Here is a 21,375-nt window from a genome sequence, read left to right as displayed (position 1 = left end):
AACTACATTATCAGAGCACACTTACAACAAATACCGGGGTTACAGGCTTTGAATAGGATATAAGAGTGGTAAAAGCCAAAGGTGATGTGAGAAGGTGATGGAGTGAGTATTTTGAAGGTTTGCTGAATGTGTTTGATGATAGAGTGGCAGATATAGGGTGTTTTGGTCGAGGTGGTGTGCAAAGTGAGAGGGTTAGGGAAAATAATTTGGTAAACAGAGAAGAGGTAGTGAAAGCTTTGCGGAAGATGAAAGCCGGCAAGGCAGCAGGTTTGGATGGTATTGCAGTGGAATTTATTAAAAAAGGGGGTGACTGTATTGTTGACTGGTTGGTAAGGTTATTTAATGTATGTATGACTCATGGTGAGGTGCCTGAGGATTGGCGGAATGCGTGCATAGTGCCATTGTACAAAGGCAAAGGGGATAAGAGTGAGTGCTCAAATTTCAGAGGTATAAGTTTGTTGAGTATTCCTGGTAAATTATATGGGAGGGTATTGATTGAGAGGGTGAAGGCATGTACAGAGCATCAGACTGGGGAAGAGCAGTGTGGTTTCAGAAGTGGTAGAGGATGTGTGGATCAGGTGTTTGCTTTGAAGAATGTATGTGAGAAATACTTAGAAAAGCAAATGAATTTGTATGTAGCATTTATGGATCTGGAGAAGGCATATGATAGAGTTGATAGAGATGCTCTGTGGAAGGTATTAAGAATATGTGGTGTGGGAGGAAAGTTGTTAGAAGCAGTGAAAAGTTTTTATCGAGGATGTAAGGCATGTGTACGTGTAGGAAGAGAGGAAAGTGATTGGTTCTCAGTGAATGTAGGTTTGCGGCAGGGGTGTGTGATGTCTCCATGGTTGTTTAATTTGTTTATGGATGGGGTTGTTAGGGAGGTAAATGCAAGAGTTTTGGAAAGAGGGGCAAGTATGAAGTCTGTTGGGGATGAGAGAGCTTGGGAAGTGAGTCAGTTGTTGTTCGCTGATGATACAGCGCTGGTGGCTGATTCATGTGAGAAACTGCAGAAACTGGTGACTGAGTTTGGTAAAGTGTGTGGAAGAAGAAAGTTAAGAGTAAATGTGAATAAGAGCAAGGTTATTAGGTACAGTAGGGTTGAGGGTCAAGTCAATTGGGAGGTGAGTTTGAATGGAGAAAAACTGGAGGAAGTGAAGTGTTTTAGATATCTGGGAGTGGATCTGGCAGCGGATGGAACCATGGAAGCGGAAGTGGATCATAGGGTGGGGGAGGGGGCGAAAATTCTGGGGGCCTTGAAGAATGTGTGGAAGTCGAGAACATTATCTCGGAAATCAAAAATGGGTATGTTTGAAGGAATAGTGGTTCCAACAATGTTGTATGGTTGCGAGGCGTGGGCTATGGATAGAGTTGTGCGCAGGAGGATGGATGTGCTGGAAATGAGATGTTTGAGGACAATGTGTGGTGTGAGGTGGTTTGATCGAGTGAGTAACATAAGGGTAAGAGAGATGTGTGGAAATAAAAAGAGCGTGGTTGAGAGAGCAGAAGAGGGTGTTTTGAAGTGGTTTGGGCACATGGAGAGGATGAGTGAGGAAAGATTGACCAAGAGGATATATGTGTCGGAGGTGGAGGGAACAAGGAGAAGAGGGAGACCAAATTGGAGGTGGAAAGATGGAGTGAAAAAGATTTTGTGTGATCGGGGCCTGAACATGCAGGAGGGTGAAAGGAGGGCAAGGAATAGAGTGAATTGGAGCGATGTGGTATACCGGGGTTGATGTGCTGTCAGTGGATTGAATCAAGGCATGTGAAGCGTCTGGGGTAAACCATGGAAAGCTGTGTAGGTATGTATATTTGCGTGTGTGGACGTATGTATATACATGTGTATGGGGGGGGGTTGGGACATTTCTTTCGTCTGTTTCCTTGCGCTACCTCGCAAACGCGGGAGACAGCGACAAAGTATAATAAAAAAAAAAAATAAAAAAAAGCCAAAGGACTGAACCAAGGAATGTGAAGTGGCCTGGGGAAACCATGGAAAGGTCTGTGGAACCTGGTAATGGATAGGGGGCTGAGGTTTCAGTGCACTGCACATGAGAGCTAAAGAAAGGATGTGTGCAAATGTGACTTTCTTCATCTGTTTCTGGCACAACCTCACTGCTGCAGGAAACGGCTATCAAATTTGAAAATAATACATTTTTCAATCAACTTGAGAAGCTAAGATCTTAGGAACTGGGAAGGAAACCTAAGTATGGCATTAAGGGGTTAAATATATTACCAATTTTTTACTTACTATACCCTCTCATTTTCATTTTTCTAATATTCTATAGTTCATTCTGGCTCTTTTAATGTTCATAAGATCTATATGAAGTCATCTGATCCATACATACCTTTTGCTACAGTACTTCAATTCAATGTTCATGTTTCATCACTGGTTTTTCATTTCCTTGTTTTTTCTATTAGCACAAACCTATTTTTCAAGATATCAGGTTGTTGCCTTTAGGAGGTTGCTAAATGTATGGAGGTCCATATCAAGCGTTCTATCATATATGCAATATAGTTCAAATTCATGAATATGATAACTGCAACATTTTCTTGAGCATAAGTGCTCAGGTAAATGATGCTGAGGAAATGCTTTGTTAAACAATGTATTAGTTTCTTTCGAGGATAATCAGTGGGAAAGGTTTTTATGTACAAGCACAGAAAAAGTCTACCTCTTAAGTTGAAATGTTAATTCATTGAAAAGTTAAATTCATGTTTTCACATTCAGTTTGCACTTCTTTCTCCTTTTATGATAAGAAAACAATTGAAGCACAGTTATGAAGCCAGTATTCATCTGCAACTTGTGTGGAGATGCTGGCTGTTTTTGAATTCTTCTCTTTTGCAGTTGACAATGGCTCCCCTAATGCATCAATCAAGTTCTTTTAAAAGTTGAGAAAGCCCAACAAAGAAGTCCAAGAGAATGTTAACACCAGAAACTAAGTTAGAGATACTGAGAAAATTTGAGAATGAAGAAACAAGCTTCAGCCTTTGGGGAGGGCATACAATATATACAAAGTAACTGTGCAAGAAGGTGGCAGACAATCCTAAGGGCTGTTAAACATTCTACTGCACTTTCAGGCAAGATGATGACAAGTATTAGAAAAGATGGAAAAAATATCAGCTATATAGAGAGAGTCCTACACCTGCTCCTCAAGCAACATAGATGTTCCCTCCACTAACAAGACATCAGCCTCTCCCTATGCAGAAAACAACAGAATGTACTGGTGAGTATCGCTTACTTTTTCATAATATTCATTCAAAAATATTTAGTTTTTTTATCAAAAAGTTCAGTGCCTTCATGGAAACATTTCAGTATACAGTCTTTGTCAAGAGGGAAACTTTGAGGCTAGCTGGAAATGAAAGCTTTCTTTTACTCCTGAAAGCTTTCTTCTTTCATACTTGTTCACCATTCCCTGAGCTAGTCATGTAGCAACAGAAACAGACAGAGTCTTCTACAGAGATGAGCACTCTTTGTTTGGCTTTGACTTTTGTTACAACTTTTAGAAATTGAATACATGAAGAGGAGGGTTTTCAGCTCCCTGTTTCTGCACCTCTTCTATGGAATGTGGGATATATATGTGAAGTATTCTTTTTCCCCATCCCCATGGATAATTTTGGAAGCCTTTCATTTATTTGAAATATGCTTATAGCAACATTTCCTATGAATGTAACCCCTGATATAAATGAGGGAAATCAGTATAGCCAATCATATAAAAAACTTACTGGTATATACAATAACCTACCATCTCCTCAACAGTGAAAAATCCTGAGGCTGTCCGACCACCTTCAATATAGGTGATGTCATGGTCGAATAACTCCAAGAAATCATCTGACTCATCAGCTTGTTCCTCCCTGTGAGTGCGACCTTGAGCACCTAAGTAGTTCCTTAAGTTGACTGCATGGATAGCAGAACATGCTTTCTTATCCAGCTGTCAAAAGAGGAAATCATATTAATATTTTTTGTGTATTCAGGTCATTATGCATTCCTACAACTAATATTTGAGAGTATCAAAAAGCAGAGTTCTAAACGAATAAAGTCCTCACCAACTTAATTTCTTTATGACTTTTTCTAATGCACACGATGTGCACCTATCGACATAGTTTGCAAGTCCGTGGCTTCTTCTTTCCCTACAGGCACACATTACTCCTTATAAAAATTACTGTGCTATCTTATCAGTAAAAATTCTACATAATTCTGGACTTCACTGTTCTGGAATTCAGTTGCACTGAAATGTTTGCTTTGAAGTTGCTCTTTACTTTACTAGTTGCTAGTTAATACAGTTGTAAGTCAAGTCTACCCTTCATCATATGATGCAATGTATTATATTCAATCATATTTAGATAAGGTAAGCTTGGAAAAGTTAAAAAGGTTAGTTGAGAAGTGGAATGACTTTGAACAACTGGCTTGGAATCACAAGCTAGTCTGTCTTACAGACTCTGATCGGCTGCCATAAGACACTGGGAAATGGATTACAAAATAATTCTTGACTGAATTATTTTTCTGGAAACAGGACTTGTAGTTTTTTTATTGTACTGATGTTCTCATTGTCCTAATTAGTTCACATGCTCCATCTCTCATTCTCTTCTAGAGTGTAACTATACTCAAACCACCAAGCTATATTAACCTCTCCAACTTCAGATATGCTTTGCACTCTACATGGTTATATGATATCAAAAAACTTTCTTCTGTGTATCTTTCTAATAATTTCTTCACACCACATATTCTTACACTCTCATTCCTTACTCTTTTCCCCTAATTCCATCTACACTACATAAATCATCCATCACTAATGGTCTTACATATTTATCCAAACTTACAAAAGCTAGAGTTTCACGATGATACATCAAAAACGGGACAAGTACTCCAAGATGTGGTCCTTGCACATATCACACTAGCACATTCCATAGAGATTATCCGAAAGGCTACTCACTGTTGACTTTTCACCAATCCAAAAGAAAATTTTCCAGTCAAGATTCTGAGAATCATCCATGGCAGTTTTGAGGACAATGTAGCAGTCTCCTTCATAAAATTTTCCATAAACAGATTCCTCAATCTGGTTTGGAAGAAAGTTTTCAATTTCCCAGATAGTAAGCCCAGGGATCTGACCAACATCTGCATCAAAGAACTCTTGGTAATTCAGAGGTGGACGTTCCAGCGCTTCATCCCAACGCTTCTGGCTGTAAATGAGAACCATACAGTGTAAAAATCTGGTGTGCTAAAGGAGTAGAACTGAAATTATTACACTGTCATGACAGGTGTTTAAGTTATGAAATGGTCATGAAAGGTGCTGAAAAACTCAAGTTACTGCACAGCGATGAAACAGAAGAGACAGATAGGCATCATCAAAGCTTGTTACACTTGGCCATTTTGATGGTTGTTTAATTTGTTTATGGATGGGGTTGTTAGGGAGGTAAATGCAAGAGTTTTGGAAAGAGGGGCAAGTATGAGGTCTGTTGGGGATGAGAGAGCTTGGGAAGTCAGTCAGTTGTTGTTCGCTGATGATACAGCGCTGGTGGCTGATTCATGTGAGAAACTGCAGAAGCTGGTGACTGAGTTTGGTAAAGTGTGTGGAAGAAGAAAGTTAAGAGTAGATGTGAATAAGAGCAAGGTTATTAGGGACAGTAGGGTTGAGGGTCAAGTCAATTGGGAGGTGAGTTTGAATGGAGAAAAACTGGAGGAAGTGAAGTGTTTTAGATATCTGGGAGTGGATCTGGCAGCGGATGGAACCATGGAAGCGGAAGTGGATCATAGGGTGGGGGAGGGGGCGAAAATTCTGGGGGCCTTGAAGAATGTGTGGAAGTCGAGAACATTATCTCGGAAAGCAAAAATGGGTATGTTTGAAGGAATAGTGGTTCCAACAATGTTGTATGGTTGCGAGGCGTGGGCTATGGATAGAGTTGTGCGCAGGAGGATGGAGGTGCTGGAAATGAGATGTTTGAGGACAATGTGTGGTGTGAGGTGGTTTGATTGAGTGAGTAACGCAAGGGTAAGAGAGATGTGTGGAAATAAAAAGAGCGTGGTTGAGAGAGCAGAAGAGGGTGTTTTGAAGTGGTTTGGGCACATGGAGAGAATGAGCGAGGAAAGATTGACCAAGAGGATATATGTGTCGGAGGTGGAGGGAACGAGGAGAAGAGGGAGACCAAATTGGAGGTGGAAAGATGGAGTGAAAAAGATTTTGTGTGATCGGGGCCTGAACATGCAGGAGGGTGAAAGGAGGGCAAGGAATAGAGTGAATTGGAGCGATGTGGTATACCGGGGTTGACGTGCTGTCAGTGGATTGAATCAAGGCATGTGAAGCGTCTGGGGTAAACCATGGAAAGCTGTGTAGGAATGTATATTTGCGTGTGTGGACGTATGTATATACATGTGTATGGGGGGGGGGGTTGGGCCATTTCTTTCGTCTGTTTCCTTGCGCTACCTCGCAAACGCGGGAGACAGCGACAAAGTATAATAATAATAAAATATAAAAAAAATAATAACACTATACTCTCCTGTCTTAGAGATAAACCAGAAATTATGATATTGTTTCTGGAAGTTCATAAAACTCCAGCTAGCAATTTTCATGGCAACAATAATAACACATCCTTGGAATTGAGACTTTTTCACTGTCTCTCAAGTTTATCAAACAACTGTGGTTCCATCCCTGCTCCCCCTTGATATTTTTTCTAATCATATGAACATATCTTGGTCTGGTTCTATTTTTGTTCAAATCATTCAAGGATCCAAAAGCAAAAAAGTGGAGAAAATTGCAAATCTTTTTTATCTGACACTATATCTATATCTCTAATGCCCATTCCCTCCAGGAACTCACTCAATGGGGTAAACACTAGTGCCACTTCTTAGCCTTTAAAGCATCCTTAATAGGACACTGAAAGTGGGTAACCCCAGTGTAGCGTTTTAGTGTTTCCAGAGGCTCTTACCTAACATTCCTACCTCTACCTAATGTGCCTAATGTGTCTACCTTATATTCCCACCTAATGTGTCTACCTTATGTTCCTATCTAATTTTCCAACCTAATGTTTCTACCTAATGCTCCCAGCTAATGTTACTACCTACGACTTCTACCTAATGTTCCAACCTAATACTAATATCTATTGCTCCAATCATTCTGCCGAAAAGAAGTGCTCACTGTAAGAAAATCTGGTGTTATGAAGAATGAGTTGCATGTGTTAAGTTTTGTCAAGTGTCATGCATGACAAGGAAAGTTTGTATGTTTGTGGACAGAATGCCAACAGTCCACATATGGGTGAGGCAGAAGGAAAAGAAAGCTACCCAGGTTAGAGGAGTGCAACTTGATAACCAATAAAGTGCTCATTCACTATGCAGCCATCACTAATCCTCCTAATGCCCAGGATGGTAGTGCTGGCAATATATCTCCTTGGACAGTGCTGGCAATATATCTCCTTGGATGGTGGCTGCCTACCAACTACTGCATAATTTTGATTTAAAAAGCTATCACATTATATAGTTATTCATATAAACTTTATTTTGATTATTTTATATGAAGGTAACAAAACAGAAAACATACGTTTTGACCTCTTGGCTACGCTCTTCAGTCATCTTGTCCTTCTGCTTTTGCTTCTCCTCATCTTTGGCAATCTCCTTCATACCCTTCAAGATTTTCTCTTGCTTATCATCTTGCTGGTCCTTCTGATCTTTGCGGAATTGGCGAAGCCGCTTCTTTCGTGCAATAGGATCCTTTGGTGTACCTTTCATGGATTAGAAAAATTTTAGGGACCTATTATACAAGTTTGCTCAAGGAAACATCAACCTACATCATAAATCCCATTTTCAACATTCAAAACAGGGTGATGCCAGGAAAATTTTTCCAGAATGACTGACCCAACAACAATACTCAAAGCATTAAGAAAATTTGGCAATAGGTCTCGTTCTTATACAATTGAAAAGTTGCCAACTGTTTTCCTTAAAAGTTCACCATACTGGAGGAACATAAAGGCTGAGGAAGCAGGACGTAGGTGAGACTTCAACATTCCATCAATTCAATAGTAGGCCTCAGCAAGATATCATGAGAGAAGCAGACCTGGTAGATTAATGAAAGATAAATCCCTCATCAGGTCTCTGTTCTTAAGCGCTACCTCGCTAACGCTGGAAATGGCGAATAGTTTAAAAGAAAGAAAGAAGAAATCCCACATCAACTTGTAGACCAACCAATCACAGTGTATGGTGAACCTTCAAAAAAGATATTAGGTCTTGCCTGGTTGCCCAATTTTGAGACAGAAAGGTTATTTTTGAAAAACGAAAAACTGTTCCTCTCCAGAACAGTGACTCCAAGACCTCTGAAACATTCTCTATGATTCCTAAGGGTCAAAATCTCGAATCCCCTATCTACTGGTAAGACTTACGCCTCTCATCCCTTGCTATCCACCTTTAATTTGTTGCAGCCTTGAGCTTGATCTGGGTCCTCCCTGTCAATCAGGAATCCCCTCACAAAGATGATGTCATTGTCCTGCCAAATGACATGTTGGTCCAGCTGATCAACTAATCATTCTCAGAACATGACATCATCTCAATGGTGGTTATTGTCAGTTAAGAAAGAGGGGAAAAAGCCACTAAAAATTTGCTAATGGGACAACATCTTAACATCTCTAGGTCTGGCCACTGAGCTTTGAGGGCATACCAACATTAACAAGAAGGGTCACAACAAATTTCTTATCCTGCAGCACACTGGCAATCCTAAACCTCAAAGGTGGCAAACCCAGCACCATGTATAGTTGATTCTTGATGTCTAAAGTAAGGTATCATTTAACATTAGTGTTTGACGAATGCCAAAGATCCCTCCTGGTAAAATACTTAAGGGATATTAACACTAAAAACCTGTCCTAAACTGCTGATACAAATCTTCTTTCGTCCAAAGCCTCTTTTCTTAGCAGATATAAAGATTCTGTATAAGTGCATATATCTATTCTGATATATGCAAATTGGAGGTGGAAGGATGGAGTGAAAAAGATTTTGAGCAATCAGGGCCTGAACATACAGGAGGGTGAAAGGAGTGCAAGGAATAGAGTGAATTGGAACAATTTGGTATACTGGGGTGGATGTGCTGTCAATGGATTGAACCAGGGCATGTGAAGAGTTTGGGGTAAACCATGAAAAGTTTTGTGGAGTCTGGATGTGGAAAGGGAGCTGTGGTTTCGGTGCATTACACATGACAGCTAGAGACTTGAGTGTGAACAAATGTGGCCTTTGTTGTCTTTTCCTAGCACTACCTCACACGTGTGCAGGGGAAGGGGGTGCCATTTCATGTGTGGTGGAGTGGCAATGGGAATGGATGAAGGCAGCAAGTATGAATATGTATACGGGTATATATGTATATGTCTGTGTATAATATGTTGAAATGTACAGGTATGCATATGGTGCGACACACCAAAACCTAGTGTTGCAGGGCCCTCGACATCATCACAAATATATGTTTTATAAATAGAATCACAAACTACATATCATTGAATAAATTTTCATCCAAAATAGTGCAGTACAGTACACAAAATCTTCGAACTCACAAAAAAATGAAAAAGCATCTCTTCACGCTTTTGTCTATTTTTCAAGACTTCTTCATGGGGGGATGACACAAGAACAGTATGGTGAAATATACATAAAAAAAAAGTATGTGAGAAACAAACCTTCTCATCTGACATGTGAGGTCAGGTCAAAGGAAAGACTCGAATACAGACCGGATCTTATGAGTTTTGAGGCTTTCAAACTCTAATTAATATTCCCACACAAAAATTTGGTTTTCAGCTTTATTCCAATTAACTGAAAAATGTCTTGGAAGTACTAAAATATACTCAGATAGATAGGGTTCTGCATATGAAGGATCACTTCCTTAAATGAGAAGTGTATAGGGTAGAACTACTTGATTTAGAATAATGACGACCCTCCAATACTCACCTTGCTGTTGTGCCAGGGTAGCAGCAAGCTGTGCTGCCTGGGCACCAGCATTCCTAAGCTGGGCCTGTAAGGAGAAATCTATGTTGTAGAATGCAACTCCTGAGCCTTGGGCCATTCCACGGGGTTTTGGAGGCCACACCATTTCTGGGTTATCAGCAAGCTCTAACTGCTCTAGAGCCTCATTTATGAAGTGAATGGCTTCTGGCAGTGTAACCAGACGGTTGCTATTCAATATCAACTTCTTGAGGTTAGGGCATCTGTTAAAAGAAACTGACTGTCATATGTTGCTGAAAATAATAAAAAACAAGTGTAAAACAGCTGTTCTTATCTGGATACTTAACAAGTCTTCATAATTCAGTAACTAGATACTTGTGCTTAATACAATGAATCTGAAATAATTTACCTATGATGACTTGTTAATCACTACAAAGCAAGCATAAGTGACTAAGGGAAATACCAGGAGTTTTGTGATTACACTGAAATGTATACAAACTTTTATTTCATCCTTGGAGCAGTGGTACATAGAACAACCAGTGTCTTGTTACAGAAACAAAAAAATTTAGTTATTCATCAATCATTGTAAAAATATCTAAAATGTGATGGATTTAACATGCTCTGTGCCTACTAATAGTTTACTTGCATCATCCTGGGCAGTGTAAACCACAAGCAATAATTAGGCTCAAAAGCTTTATCATCAATGTACAATCTACTCCAAAGGATGCAGACCAACTGTCTGCTTCAAAACAATGGTTTACATACTAAATGAAGAAAGAGAGCATCTTGTGAGTGGCACTTATGAATAAGGAGGAAGCATATGATATGCATGATAAAGATGCCTTACAGAGGCCACTATTGATTTTATTTCTACGTTGGAGGCTCCAGTCATGGACAAAAGTTCACATCAAGGCCAGGCCTTAATTGATACATGGGTAAATGAAAAGCTAATAAGTAAAACATGCAAGCTTAATTTTCAATTACAACGTCAATGCAGCATGTGCAAAGAAGCATAACACTGAGGTTACATGTACCTGCAAAGTCCCTCTGGAATCATCTCCAAGCGATTGTGAGCAGCCGAAAACACTTCTAAGCCAACAATTTTGCCAATACCTGATGGAATTCCTTCAAAGTCAAGTTGGTTTTCATTAACCATCAATCTACGGAGACTCTCTAACTTACAAATTTGTGATGGTAAGGCAGTGAGTTTGTTGCGACACATGTTTAGGACTTCAAGTTTGGGCCAGTGTTCTGATAAAGATAAAGAAAATTAGCAGTGCACTGTACTGAAATAAAATGCACAGGAAACAGTGTTATCTTTAACATCAAGATCTCTACTTCAGCTGTCTGCACCTAATAGTCACTATATAAGCCACTCCCAACTCCAAAAGGTAAACAAAAGACAAAAAGCAGGCCTCGTTAATGGGCCAAACTCAAGCTATGCCATTTAGCTGTATGCTAGTATGCCATTTGTAGCATGAGTCATGTTCAAATTTGTACAGAAAAACCTCCTCTATTTTGTGAAATCCACATGCTGATAACCTAAAAGAGAAAGGTAGTTTTGGGTAAATTCCATTGAACCAAGGGCTTGATTTTGATATAAAACATTTCTCTGGGGTTATTCTTTTGATATGGTACTGACAACCAGTTGTTGTTGCATGCTCTACAATGGGGAAAAACAGGATAAGAAAGACAATATACCTAAATAAATGAGAAACAGCCCTACTATTATATCTATTGAAGAGAATTACAGCCATTTGGTTAAATGATCCAACTCACAAAAGGGAAATTGTTTTCTTTTACAGTAACAACATCTATTCATGCAACCAACATTAAGTCTCAGAAACATGATTATCTACACAACTAAATATACAATGCACAAAAGACTATAGTGGAGCTGACACATACATCATGAAACATAAAAACAATAGGATCTCTTCTACATACCCTATAATATTTCCTTAAACCCATTTGGTTCTGCTGCCACTTTCTAGCCATCAGTACAGTATAATATACTAAAACCAGACACTACCATCTACAGTCTAACTCCTCTGACTATTCCATGGCTTCCTTTGCCTGCTTCATAAGTTCTGGTTCAGCCTACAGAGAGCTAGTCACCCCTTACAAACCACATCAATCCAGTTCATTCTATCCTATGCACACCTCTCACCCTCCTGAACGATCAGGCCCTAATTCGCCAAAGTCTCCTTCCCTCCATCCTTGTATCTCCTTCTTGGTTTCTCCCCCTTCCCCTTCCTCCAACCACTTCTGAAATTTAGATCCAATTAGTTAGTGCTTCTTTGTTCATCATTTCCATATATCCATGCCATTTCAGGACACAGTGGTCAGCTCTCCCTCATTCAGACTGTGCTAATTACCAAACCTCTCTCTAACAGTTATTCCTTACTCAAAAACCCACATCATATCACATATCATCCTCAGGCATTTAATTTCCAACACAAACACCCTATACCTTTCTTCTGTGTTCACACCATAAGACTTACATGCATACAGTGATGATGGGACTATTATTACTTCAAAGACAACCTCTTCTTGAACACATCCTTTATGCACCCATGAACTTAGCTCCCCCTCTCTCACCCTATGATTCACTTCAGCCCATGTGATTCCATTCACCAGTACATCCATTCTCAGGTACCTATAGCACTCCACTTCCTTTAGGTCCTTCCTATCCAAATCTAAACTCAAACCATACTGTCTCATCCTTCTGTTGCACCTCATAATCTTACTGACACTCACATTTACTTCAATTTTTTTCCTTTTACATGCCTAACCAAACACTGCAACCAGCTTGTAGAGTCCCCCCAACACACACACAAATACACCACCACTAACACCACCAACAGCATCCTGTAGACCATCCTCTCACTCTGAGAACCTTGCATTCACCTTTCTTTTAGCACCCAATTGCAAAAAAAAGTGACATCACACAGCCTTGACACAAATCCAACTTCCCAAGGAACCACTCACTCTCCTCCCTTCCTACTCACACATATACCTTATCCTCTTGGTAAGAACTCCTCAATGCCTATTGTAACTTTCCATAAAAAATACCAGTCATAATAATAATATGTTTGGGAATAGCATTACGCACAAAGACCAAACACTTACCAATTCCTGACCCAATCTCAGTGATGGCATTATCTGACATATTAAGCCTCTTCAAATTACTAAGTGTGAAGATGCAGTCTGGAATCTTAAGGAGGTTGTTGTGTGAGAGGTCAACATCTGCCAGATTTGTAAGAGCTTCCAAGTTTGCAGGGAGATTAGAAGGGGACCTCTGTGTGGCTCTCATATGCAATGTTTGAAGAGCAACAAGGGATGGCAGTTGTCTGTAGGAAATGGAACTCCAACTTATTCACAAACTTTAGTGATATTTGTGGGGGATACATATGTGTACAGCATGAGTTAATATTTCTAAATGGCAATGAGAAACACATTTAGAACTGAAGTTTAGAATATGAGGAGTCTGAGTGAGATAAGCAGAGGGAATGATCAGAATGTTTGAGGATGAAATGAGCATTAACTGTATGACTGAACAAAAAAACCATTACCGCTTTTGTTATTATTTTCAATAAAGAATCCATGTTTCTAAGTAAAACTTCAATACATCTATGCTATGCGTTTATGTATATACATGTGCGGAAGGGTTGGGCCATTCTTTCTTCTGTTTCCTTGCACTATCTCGCTAATGCGGGAGATGGTGATTAAGTATAATAAATGAATAAATAAAACTATGCTAAAGCCCTGAATACACAAAAACATAAATATGTGAATGTAAAATATAAAGCCTTTGTGGAAACGGAGGTATCAAAGTTTACCTTCCATTAGTACAGAACAGGCAAATCAAACTACCTTATTGTGTACAGGGTTTTATCTTCTAGAAGGAGATAAAAGTGCTATATTGAAAGTCAGGTGTTACTAATAGCAAGAGTTTGGAAATGTGTGGACTACAAAATTCTCAAATGCTTTGTAGCAGTCATTCCGTAAAAAGCAACAAAGAACATACGAAGTGAATCTAATAACATCATCTATTATTTTCAAATCACGCATATGGGGAGATACATATAGTGAAGCATCAGAAAACTTTTCTCTCGAAAATCAAATATAAAAACATTTGACTCAATACATTCTTGTTTTTGTTGTGAAAATGCACTATCATATACAGATGCTACATAACCTCATAAGGACTAACCTGAATTGAAAATGTGTTAATGGATTATTATTGAGGATCAAAGTCTGTAAGTGAACTAGTCGTCGTATTTGAGGAGGGAAGGTCTCTAGGCAATTATCACCAACATCTAGGTATAACAGATCTGTGCAGTTCACAAAAACTTGTGCTGGTATTTCTTCAATACTGAAACAAAATATTAGAGAATAAATATATATCAATGCCATCAAGAGACACTACAATAAAACCCTACTGTGCAACAACTTTTCATATCTCCTTTATAAACTGGTTCACTGAATACACAATTATTAATTATTGATGGAAAAATATCATCAAAAATCACATACAGGGCAATTAACATCCAAGTAATTAATTATATTTCACTTGAAAGTTTACATTTGACAACCAGTTATAAAAAGTAATATCTAACTCTGGTTATATTTACACAATAGAAATAAGTTAATCCATCACATTTTATTTTCATTGTTCTAAATACAAAAGGAAATCCTTCTGACAAACACTAATATGAAATTAAAAGCTCACCATAAAATACAATGAGTAAACTTAATAGGGGGATTACTAACTGATTGTTGGAAAGGTTCAGCACCAGAAGTGACTTTGCCTCTTCTAAACCCTCAGGAATCTCAGTCAGATTATTGTGCGAAAAATCCAGGGTTGTAAGGTCATCCATCTCAAAGAGATCACAGGGGATACCAGATTTCTTAAGTTTATTGTGCCGGACATTGAGGGAACGGAGACATGGTAATGTTGTTATAGATCCATACAACTTTTCTAAATTATTATTTTTCAAAGAGAGATGTTCCTGCAACAGATGAGCATGATAATCAGTTTTGTACACAAAGCACAACATACCATATATCAAAATAACACAGTTAACTATAACTTCAAAGGAAAAACATCCATACTAACCAGCTTCTGAAGTTTACTAATTTCCTCTGGCACAGCATCTATTCCAGTGTTATTGGCTCGGAGCCATCGGAGACTAGACATCTCCTTGATGCTCCGAGGAATACCCGTGTCCTGCAAATATAACAACAGCAATGGAGATAAAGCAATTAATGTAAAAGTGTGTAAGACACTTGCATAAAATCAAAAGAATCTATAAAAACCTTATCTAGAAGCCAAAATGAGAGAAGAAACATAGCAGCATAAAATTAGTCTGCTGGGGATTACATGACCCCTCACTGTATTATCTGTCTGCTGACAACTGGCACTATGTGCATGGTAGTTAAAAGTATGATAGATATATTTCAACTACAATAAAGAATTTTCTTTTTTTCTTTCAAACTATTCGCCATTTCCTGCGTTAGCAAGGTAGCGTTAAGAACAGAGGACTGGGCCTCTGAGGGAATATCCTCACCTGGCCCCCTTCTCTGTTCCTTCTTTTGGAAAATTAAAAAAAAAAAAAAAAGAGGGGAGGATTTCCAGCCCCCCGCTCCCTCCCCTTTTAGTCGCCTTCTACGCCACGCAGGGAATATGTGGGAAGTATTCTTTCTCCCAGGGATAACAATAAAGAATATGAACTTGAATTCTAACCGATAAGAATGCTTAGTGAAATTTTGATGTGCTATTTATTTTTCAAACTTGTGTTGTTTACTTTTTACACTTATCTACGTTGTTCATTTCTTTACAAGTGAATTACCTACTGCGACATCAGCTAATCTCACAGTTTTCAACATACTATTATCAACTCGGTAATCATCTTTCGACACATCTTAATTCTCTTAAATCATGGTCCTAAACAGTCACTTCTATTTTTCTAAACACTTCTCTAACATTGCAGATAACTTAACCTCCAGACCTAAAAGCAGTGTACAGCTAAAATAGACTTGACCCACTCTATTACCAAAGTAAACAAAAATGTTCAGTGTCGAAAATAATTTCGATGCGTGGCTAAAGTGATCGATTACCATAAAACCCAACATCCTAAAAGAAACTCCATTAGATCATACAGTTACTATGGTGGCGGGACTATATATATATCACAATAAGCAACAGGTCGTAAACTCTTTTTCTCACCGTATCCTCAGCAAGTCATAGTCATCTCCAGGGAGTGACTGACCACCATTAAGATAACGATATCCTGAGTTCATTACGGACTTGAAATGGCTATACGATACATACCACGCCTTCCACAAGCTACTGTTTTTGACAGTCACTTACCTTAAAGTCATTTTTCGTTAAATCTATGCCCCGTACAAAGGGTAAAACTGTCCCTCCCGCAGCCATGACCCTCTAAATATATCGGATGTTTTTCTCTCGCCCAACATCTGTCAAGCCAGCGAACACACATGACGAACACTTGCAACAACGCCAGAGCGCCACACTGCTGGCGACCGTTTCCTCAACTCATTACTTTAAACTTCTCACTCGTTTGCTTCATTTCATTCATAATTATAGTATATAATCATTTGTGTTAGCATAATCGAAGTGACCTAATACTCAAATTGTGTTCTAAAGAGAAAAGATGCGGCATACGAGTACAACATAAATGTTGTATTGGGTACTTCATATTCCCACAGTTCTGGTAATGAAAAAAAAGAAGAGAAAACTGCAAGAGGATAAAACTAGTTCAAGTGGACTAAACGAAATGAAATGTCATACGTCATGGTTCCAGTGTCTCTCATGACGAGGGACAATATCAGTAAATTCCAGGGGCAGATCACGTTTCCCTGGGGTCTAACTCAAGTCCAATAAAATTCGTGGTTCCTAAAGCTGTCCTGATAAATATCACTGAAACCAACACTTTCAGTATCATCCAGAGGAAATGTAGAAATGTACAATACGAGGTACGGGATTTTCAACAAAGAGCCACCAGAGAACAACTTCGTTGCTTACAAACCAGCGAGAGCCCAGGCAAGAATAATAATAAGTAAAAAGACATTCATGTCGTGGCTATGTCTTAACCACAAACATATATATACTCCCATTGTGAGGCATAGTTCACCACAAAATTAGAAATGATAACAAGAAAATGCAAGACGTCACATACTACTACAATTAAAGGCAGAATATCTATTTATGAATGTGTGCGTATATTCATGTAAAAGTAAGCATTTTTTCTATGATAATTCATTATTCACATTCCCTCTCTCTCTCTCTCTCTCTCTCTCTCTCTCTCTCTCTCTCTCTCTCTCTCTCTCTCTCTCTCTCTCTCTCTCTCTCTCTCTTCCTTTATAAACAACAAAGTTGGATATTTATCATTTTACAAAACCAGATGCCTAGCCATCATGTCCTTATAGGTCTTTGGCCCTTCAATCTAACACAAAACACAAGAGCATTATCACTCCACAAGAAATCCGTGTCACATCTGGTAATGGGTCAGTTTCCCATATAAACTGGTACGTAAAGAAAAGGATTAGTGTCGCATACTTGCTCTAATATTTTCCTTTGGGGAAAAGCTGCCGAAACATTGCATACTTGTATCAGAATGAAGATTTTCCTTCATCACTGTTTCATGGTTAATATTGCCATGCTAATCATCAACAGTATTCTGATGTTGAGGGGTAGACAAAGGAGGAAAATAGATCGATTCTTATTGCAAGGCAACGATGGTGTGTTCTAGTTAGACTGATTGGTTCGTGATACGAAACTGCTGAATTCGGCTTATCTGAACACACACTCACACACACACACACGCACACTACATTCATCGTATGTACTGAAGATGTGTGCAGATAGAACGCATGCAATATTGTTCAAAATGCCACCGGGGCAAAACCACTGCTCAGGGAGTGGAAAAGGGCGAACTTCGTCATACCCATCCATAAGAAGGAGATCGGGAACAGGCACTGAATATTGGCAGGTATAGTTGACATATGTGGTTTGTAAGGGTCTGGGAAAGATCATTGGAAAGAAAATGGAAGACTTTCTAAAGAGGAGAAATTGCCTAGCAGAGAAAGAGCATGATTTTAGCGACAGGTCCTGTGTAACGGTATCTGCTCTCCAAAATCCGGGGTTTTGTGGCATAACATCCGTTATCATTTTTCTTGCGAGCAGTTATTTAACATCTGCAGGGCCTCGCTCGCCCTTGTAAGGTGTATTGCTCGTATGTCTTTCCCTTTCTTTCATTGCCAGAGTGAAATCAAAAGACCTTCCGCCATATCAACTCTTGCTGTCACTTTTCAATCATTCTTTTCCATACAACAAGATGTTTCTTATCCCCTCTTTGTTCTGCAGGTATATTTTATCGGCCACTGCTCTCGTGAGCTGTCTTGCGTATGTGGATTGGACCCATTGCATGCCTCTTTGACTACTGCTTCCCATAATTTCTGTGTAGACACCACATATACACGAAGGTTTAACCCTGTTTACCTTGCACAATCAAGATGTGATATTATCTTCCGTTTTCTTTTTTTTCTTTTCTTTCCCTTACAGCATAACCTCTCTACGTTTAAGTCGAGTCGACAAACACATGATCATCTCTAATTAATCCTTTCCGCGTTCTTTTATCTCATACCTATCTATTACTTTTCATACGAGATGGTCATGATTAAGCCATGATTTTACTTGTGCCATGTCAACTACGAAAAAAGATCAGAAAACGAAGACATGTCAGGGAATTATATTCTAAATAGGCGAGTTATTATGACAAGCGAAGTCGCATAAGTCACATTATTGAGGAATATTGCTGTTTCTTATGAACTCGCCAACCGAGGCTGAATCATACCCAAATATCTGGGCTGATTATACCAAAGCTGTGAGACGGATGGAGTAATTTTTTTTTTTTTTTTCCAAAAGAAGGAACAGAGAAGAGGGCCAGGTGAGGATATTCCCTCAAAGACCCAGTCCTCTGTTCTTAACGCTACCTCGCTATCGCGGGAAATGGCGAATAGTATGAAAGATATATATATATATATATATATATATATATATATATATATATATATATATATATATATATATATATATATTGGAAGTTATATGCATCATAGGTAAATGCTCAGTTCCAAGCAAAGAGCGATATAAACCAAAGGAAAAAGGAAACAATCAGGTATGAAAGATTTTATATATATATATATATATATATCCAACAAGAACTACTTTACAGTTCATCTAAAAAAAAAAAGTCAGAATAACAAGTCTTATTACAAAATATATTCTCTCCAGGAGTAACAATTAAGGAAGTGGGTAAGAGGCCTTGAGGAACATAACAGGTCTATCTGGCAAATAGTTTGGTTTCAGAGGTGGTAAATCACGTGTCCCAAATCCTTTCAGCATTTATGATAAGGCATCAAGATGTGATCCAGGAGAGAGGGAAGGATGGTGTTAACTTGCGCAAATCTGGATCATGAGAAAGCATTGGACCGTGTGCCTCATCACGGATAAATATGAGACGTTACTTTCATGAAAGGGGGCACTCAAAGAACCGTAACATAATGGATGAACATTTCTTGAATCAAAGGAAAATGAGAAAAGGATATGGGCAAGTTTTCAGGTTCGTGGGATGTTACAAGTGGAGTACCTCAAGGAGAAGTATTGGCCCCAGTACTGTTCTTAAGGTGTGTGAATGATATGCTCGACAGATTGAATTCAAACAGATGTATTAATATGTTTTAGGATGATACCAAAATTAGGAGGCCAATTAAGAGCAGAAAATCCAGTACACAACATAGAGAAGATGCTGCAAGAATATGGAACCAGGTTGGAGTCTGGAATTCAAATGCCATATTATAGATAATTGAGAAAATGGAAGAAGACCCAATTATGAATATGAAATGGGTGAATAAATTCTGAATAAGGTGGAAAGAGGGAAGTGTCTGGGCATATTTATGAAGTATAAGTCAACACCGTATTAATGAGAAAGATTAAAAAAGTATGCACAGATTATTGACCAATATGAAGGTAGCCCTGGCTATATAAATCATATGAAGTGGAAGGAAGAATGTGAAGAAAATCAGTTTCCCAAATAGAGAAAATAAGAGGCAGAATTTATTACCCGATGTTGTGGGTATCAAACACATTCATATTTGTAACGAAAGACGTTATAATGTCAGAAACGTAAACGGGATGTAACAAGCATTGCTCAATCCTGTAGACATATTTACGTAAGAATACAAGCGTAGATTTCCCTCTATGCAATACACAAATATACGTTCACACATACACTTAGGCAAGGGCCAAAGTTGGTCTTATACATGGTTGATAAAAATCAAACCCGCGGAAATGAGGATCAATAAGGATCGGACGTAGTAAAAGGAAACAGCACGAATATTTACCAACAGAAAATAAGCTTCAGGATTCTGCGTGTGAGAATGCAACCAGGCAGTCGATACTGTGACACCTTGGCCTGAGCTTGCTTCACCTTTAGGCTCGCATTCCGGTACATGGATTGGGAAATATTTAGCAAACTTCACAGCCTATATTGAAATACATAGAATATGTTCCCAAGTTTGGTCACTGTTCTGAGATAAACATATAATAAAGAGGGGTCTAGAGGACAACATGGATGGCATCGGTATGAAAAGAGCCGAGTTGTAGTGTGGGTTTACTAGCCATAAATTTGTCCACCCGCGGTTTAGAGAAGGGTAAGAATGACTTGATCACGACTTTCATGATTCTGAACTAGTGTGATGATGTCATCTATCGAATTATCTGCAGAAGATGCACAGAACACACAGGAACAATGACGTGAAATTAAGTTCTCATTCTGAAAATTGCATGTTTTTTTTTTTTTTTCAACTATCTAAACTTCTGCCACGAGGCCGCGATATTCTTTCAACCTAAGGGATGTCAACATTCACCATAGGGAATGGTTGAATTCCTCACACACAGACGGTGGGAAAATTGAAGCTTCATGTTCTGTCCTCAATGATCTGGGGCAAATTGTCACCCATCCCACCCATAGTCTTGACCTCTGTGACCTCTCTCCTAATATTTTGGATCTGTTTTCAACCTCTAATCCTCGCTGCAACACTGTTGGCTCACTTTCCCTTTTCTATACGTATCACAATGGTTTTTGCCCCCAAGAGCCAGCTACTTGCGTTCCCCAACTCCTACCTAAACCAAGCAGTACTTGGGAAGCTGCTGCGTCACTCAAGGGTGGGCCGTTTTGATAATTGTTTCTTTCCCAACACCTCGCAGCTTTGGAACTCTCTACCCTCTGATGTATTTTCCAATAATTATGATCTGGCACATTTTAGAAGACAGGTTTTTCCACTTCCAAAATTCGTAAATACTTTCCGATGTCTATTTACCTTTCATTAACCTCTATATTTCGATTAAGGCCCATCCTTGATGTGGAATTTTGTCCGAGACTGAAGCC

At 38.9% G+C, this 21,375-nt stretch overlaps 1 protein-coding gene across 1 annotated transcript in view; it reads right to left on the bottom strand.

Moving 5' to 3' along the window:
- Nucleotides 1-16,425, bottom strand: part of fliI (FLII actin remodeling protein) — a 28,017-nt gene extending 11,592 nt beyond the window's left edge. The window contains exons 1-10 of the mRNA XM_071662432.1: nucleotides 16,275-16,425; nucleotides 15,021-15,131; nucleotides 14,675-14,913; nucleotides 14,115-14,276; nucleotides 13,031-13,251; nucleotides 10,933-11,149; nucleotides 9,905-10,161; nucleotides 7,527-7,707; nucleotides 4,929-5,175; nucleotides 3,741-3,926 (exon numbers count right to left, since the gene is read on the bottom strand). Coding sequence (XP_071518533.1) covers nucleotides 3,741-3,926; nucleotides 4,929-5,175; nucleotides 7,527-7,707; nucleotides 9,905-10,161; nucleotides 10,933-11,149; nucleotides 13,031-13,251; nucleotides 14,115-14,276; nucleotides 14,675-14,913; nucleotides 15,021-15,131; nucleotides 16,275-16,340 — 1,887 coding nt within the window. The 5' untranslated portion in view covers nucleotides 16,341-16,425. The remainder of the gene's footprint in view (nucleotides 1-3,740; nucleotides 3,927-4,928; nucleotides 5,176-7,526; nucleotides 7,708-9,904; nucleotides 10,162-10,932; nucleotides 11,150-13,030; nucleotides 13,252-14,114; nucleotides 14,277-14,674; nucleotides 14,914-15,020; nucleotides 15,132-16,274) is intronic.
- Nucleotides 16,426-21,375: the final 4,950 nt, after the last annotated feature.

The sequence above is a fragment of the Panulirus ornatus genome, chromosome 6 (assembly GCF_036320965.1).
Source record: "Panulirus ornatus isolate Po-2019 chromosome 6, ASM3632096v1, whole genome shotgun sequence".
Classification (NCBI taxonomy): domain Eukaryota; kingdom Metazoa; phylum Arthropoda; class Malacostraca; order Decapoda; family Palinuridae; genus Panulirus; species Panulirus ornatus.
This window is presented reverse-complemented; position numbering and strand designations above follow the sequence as displayed.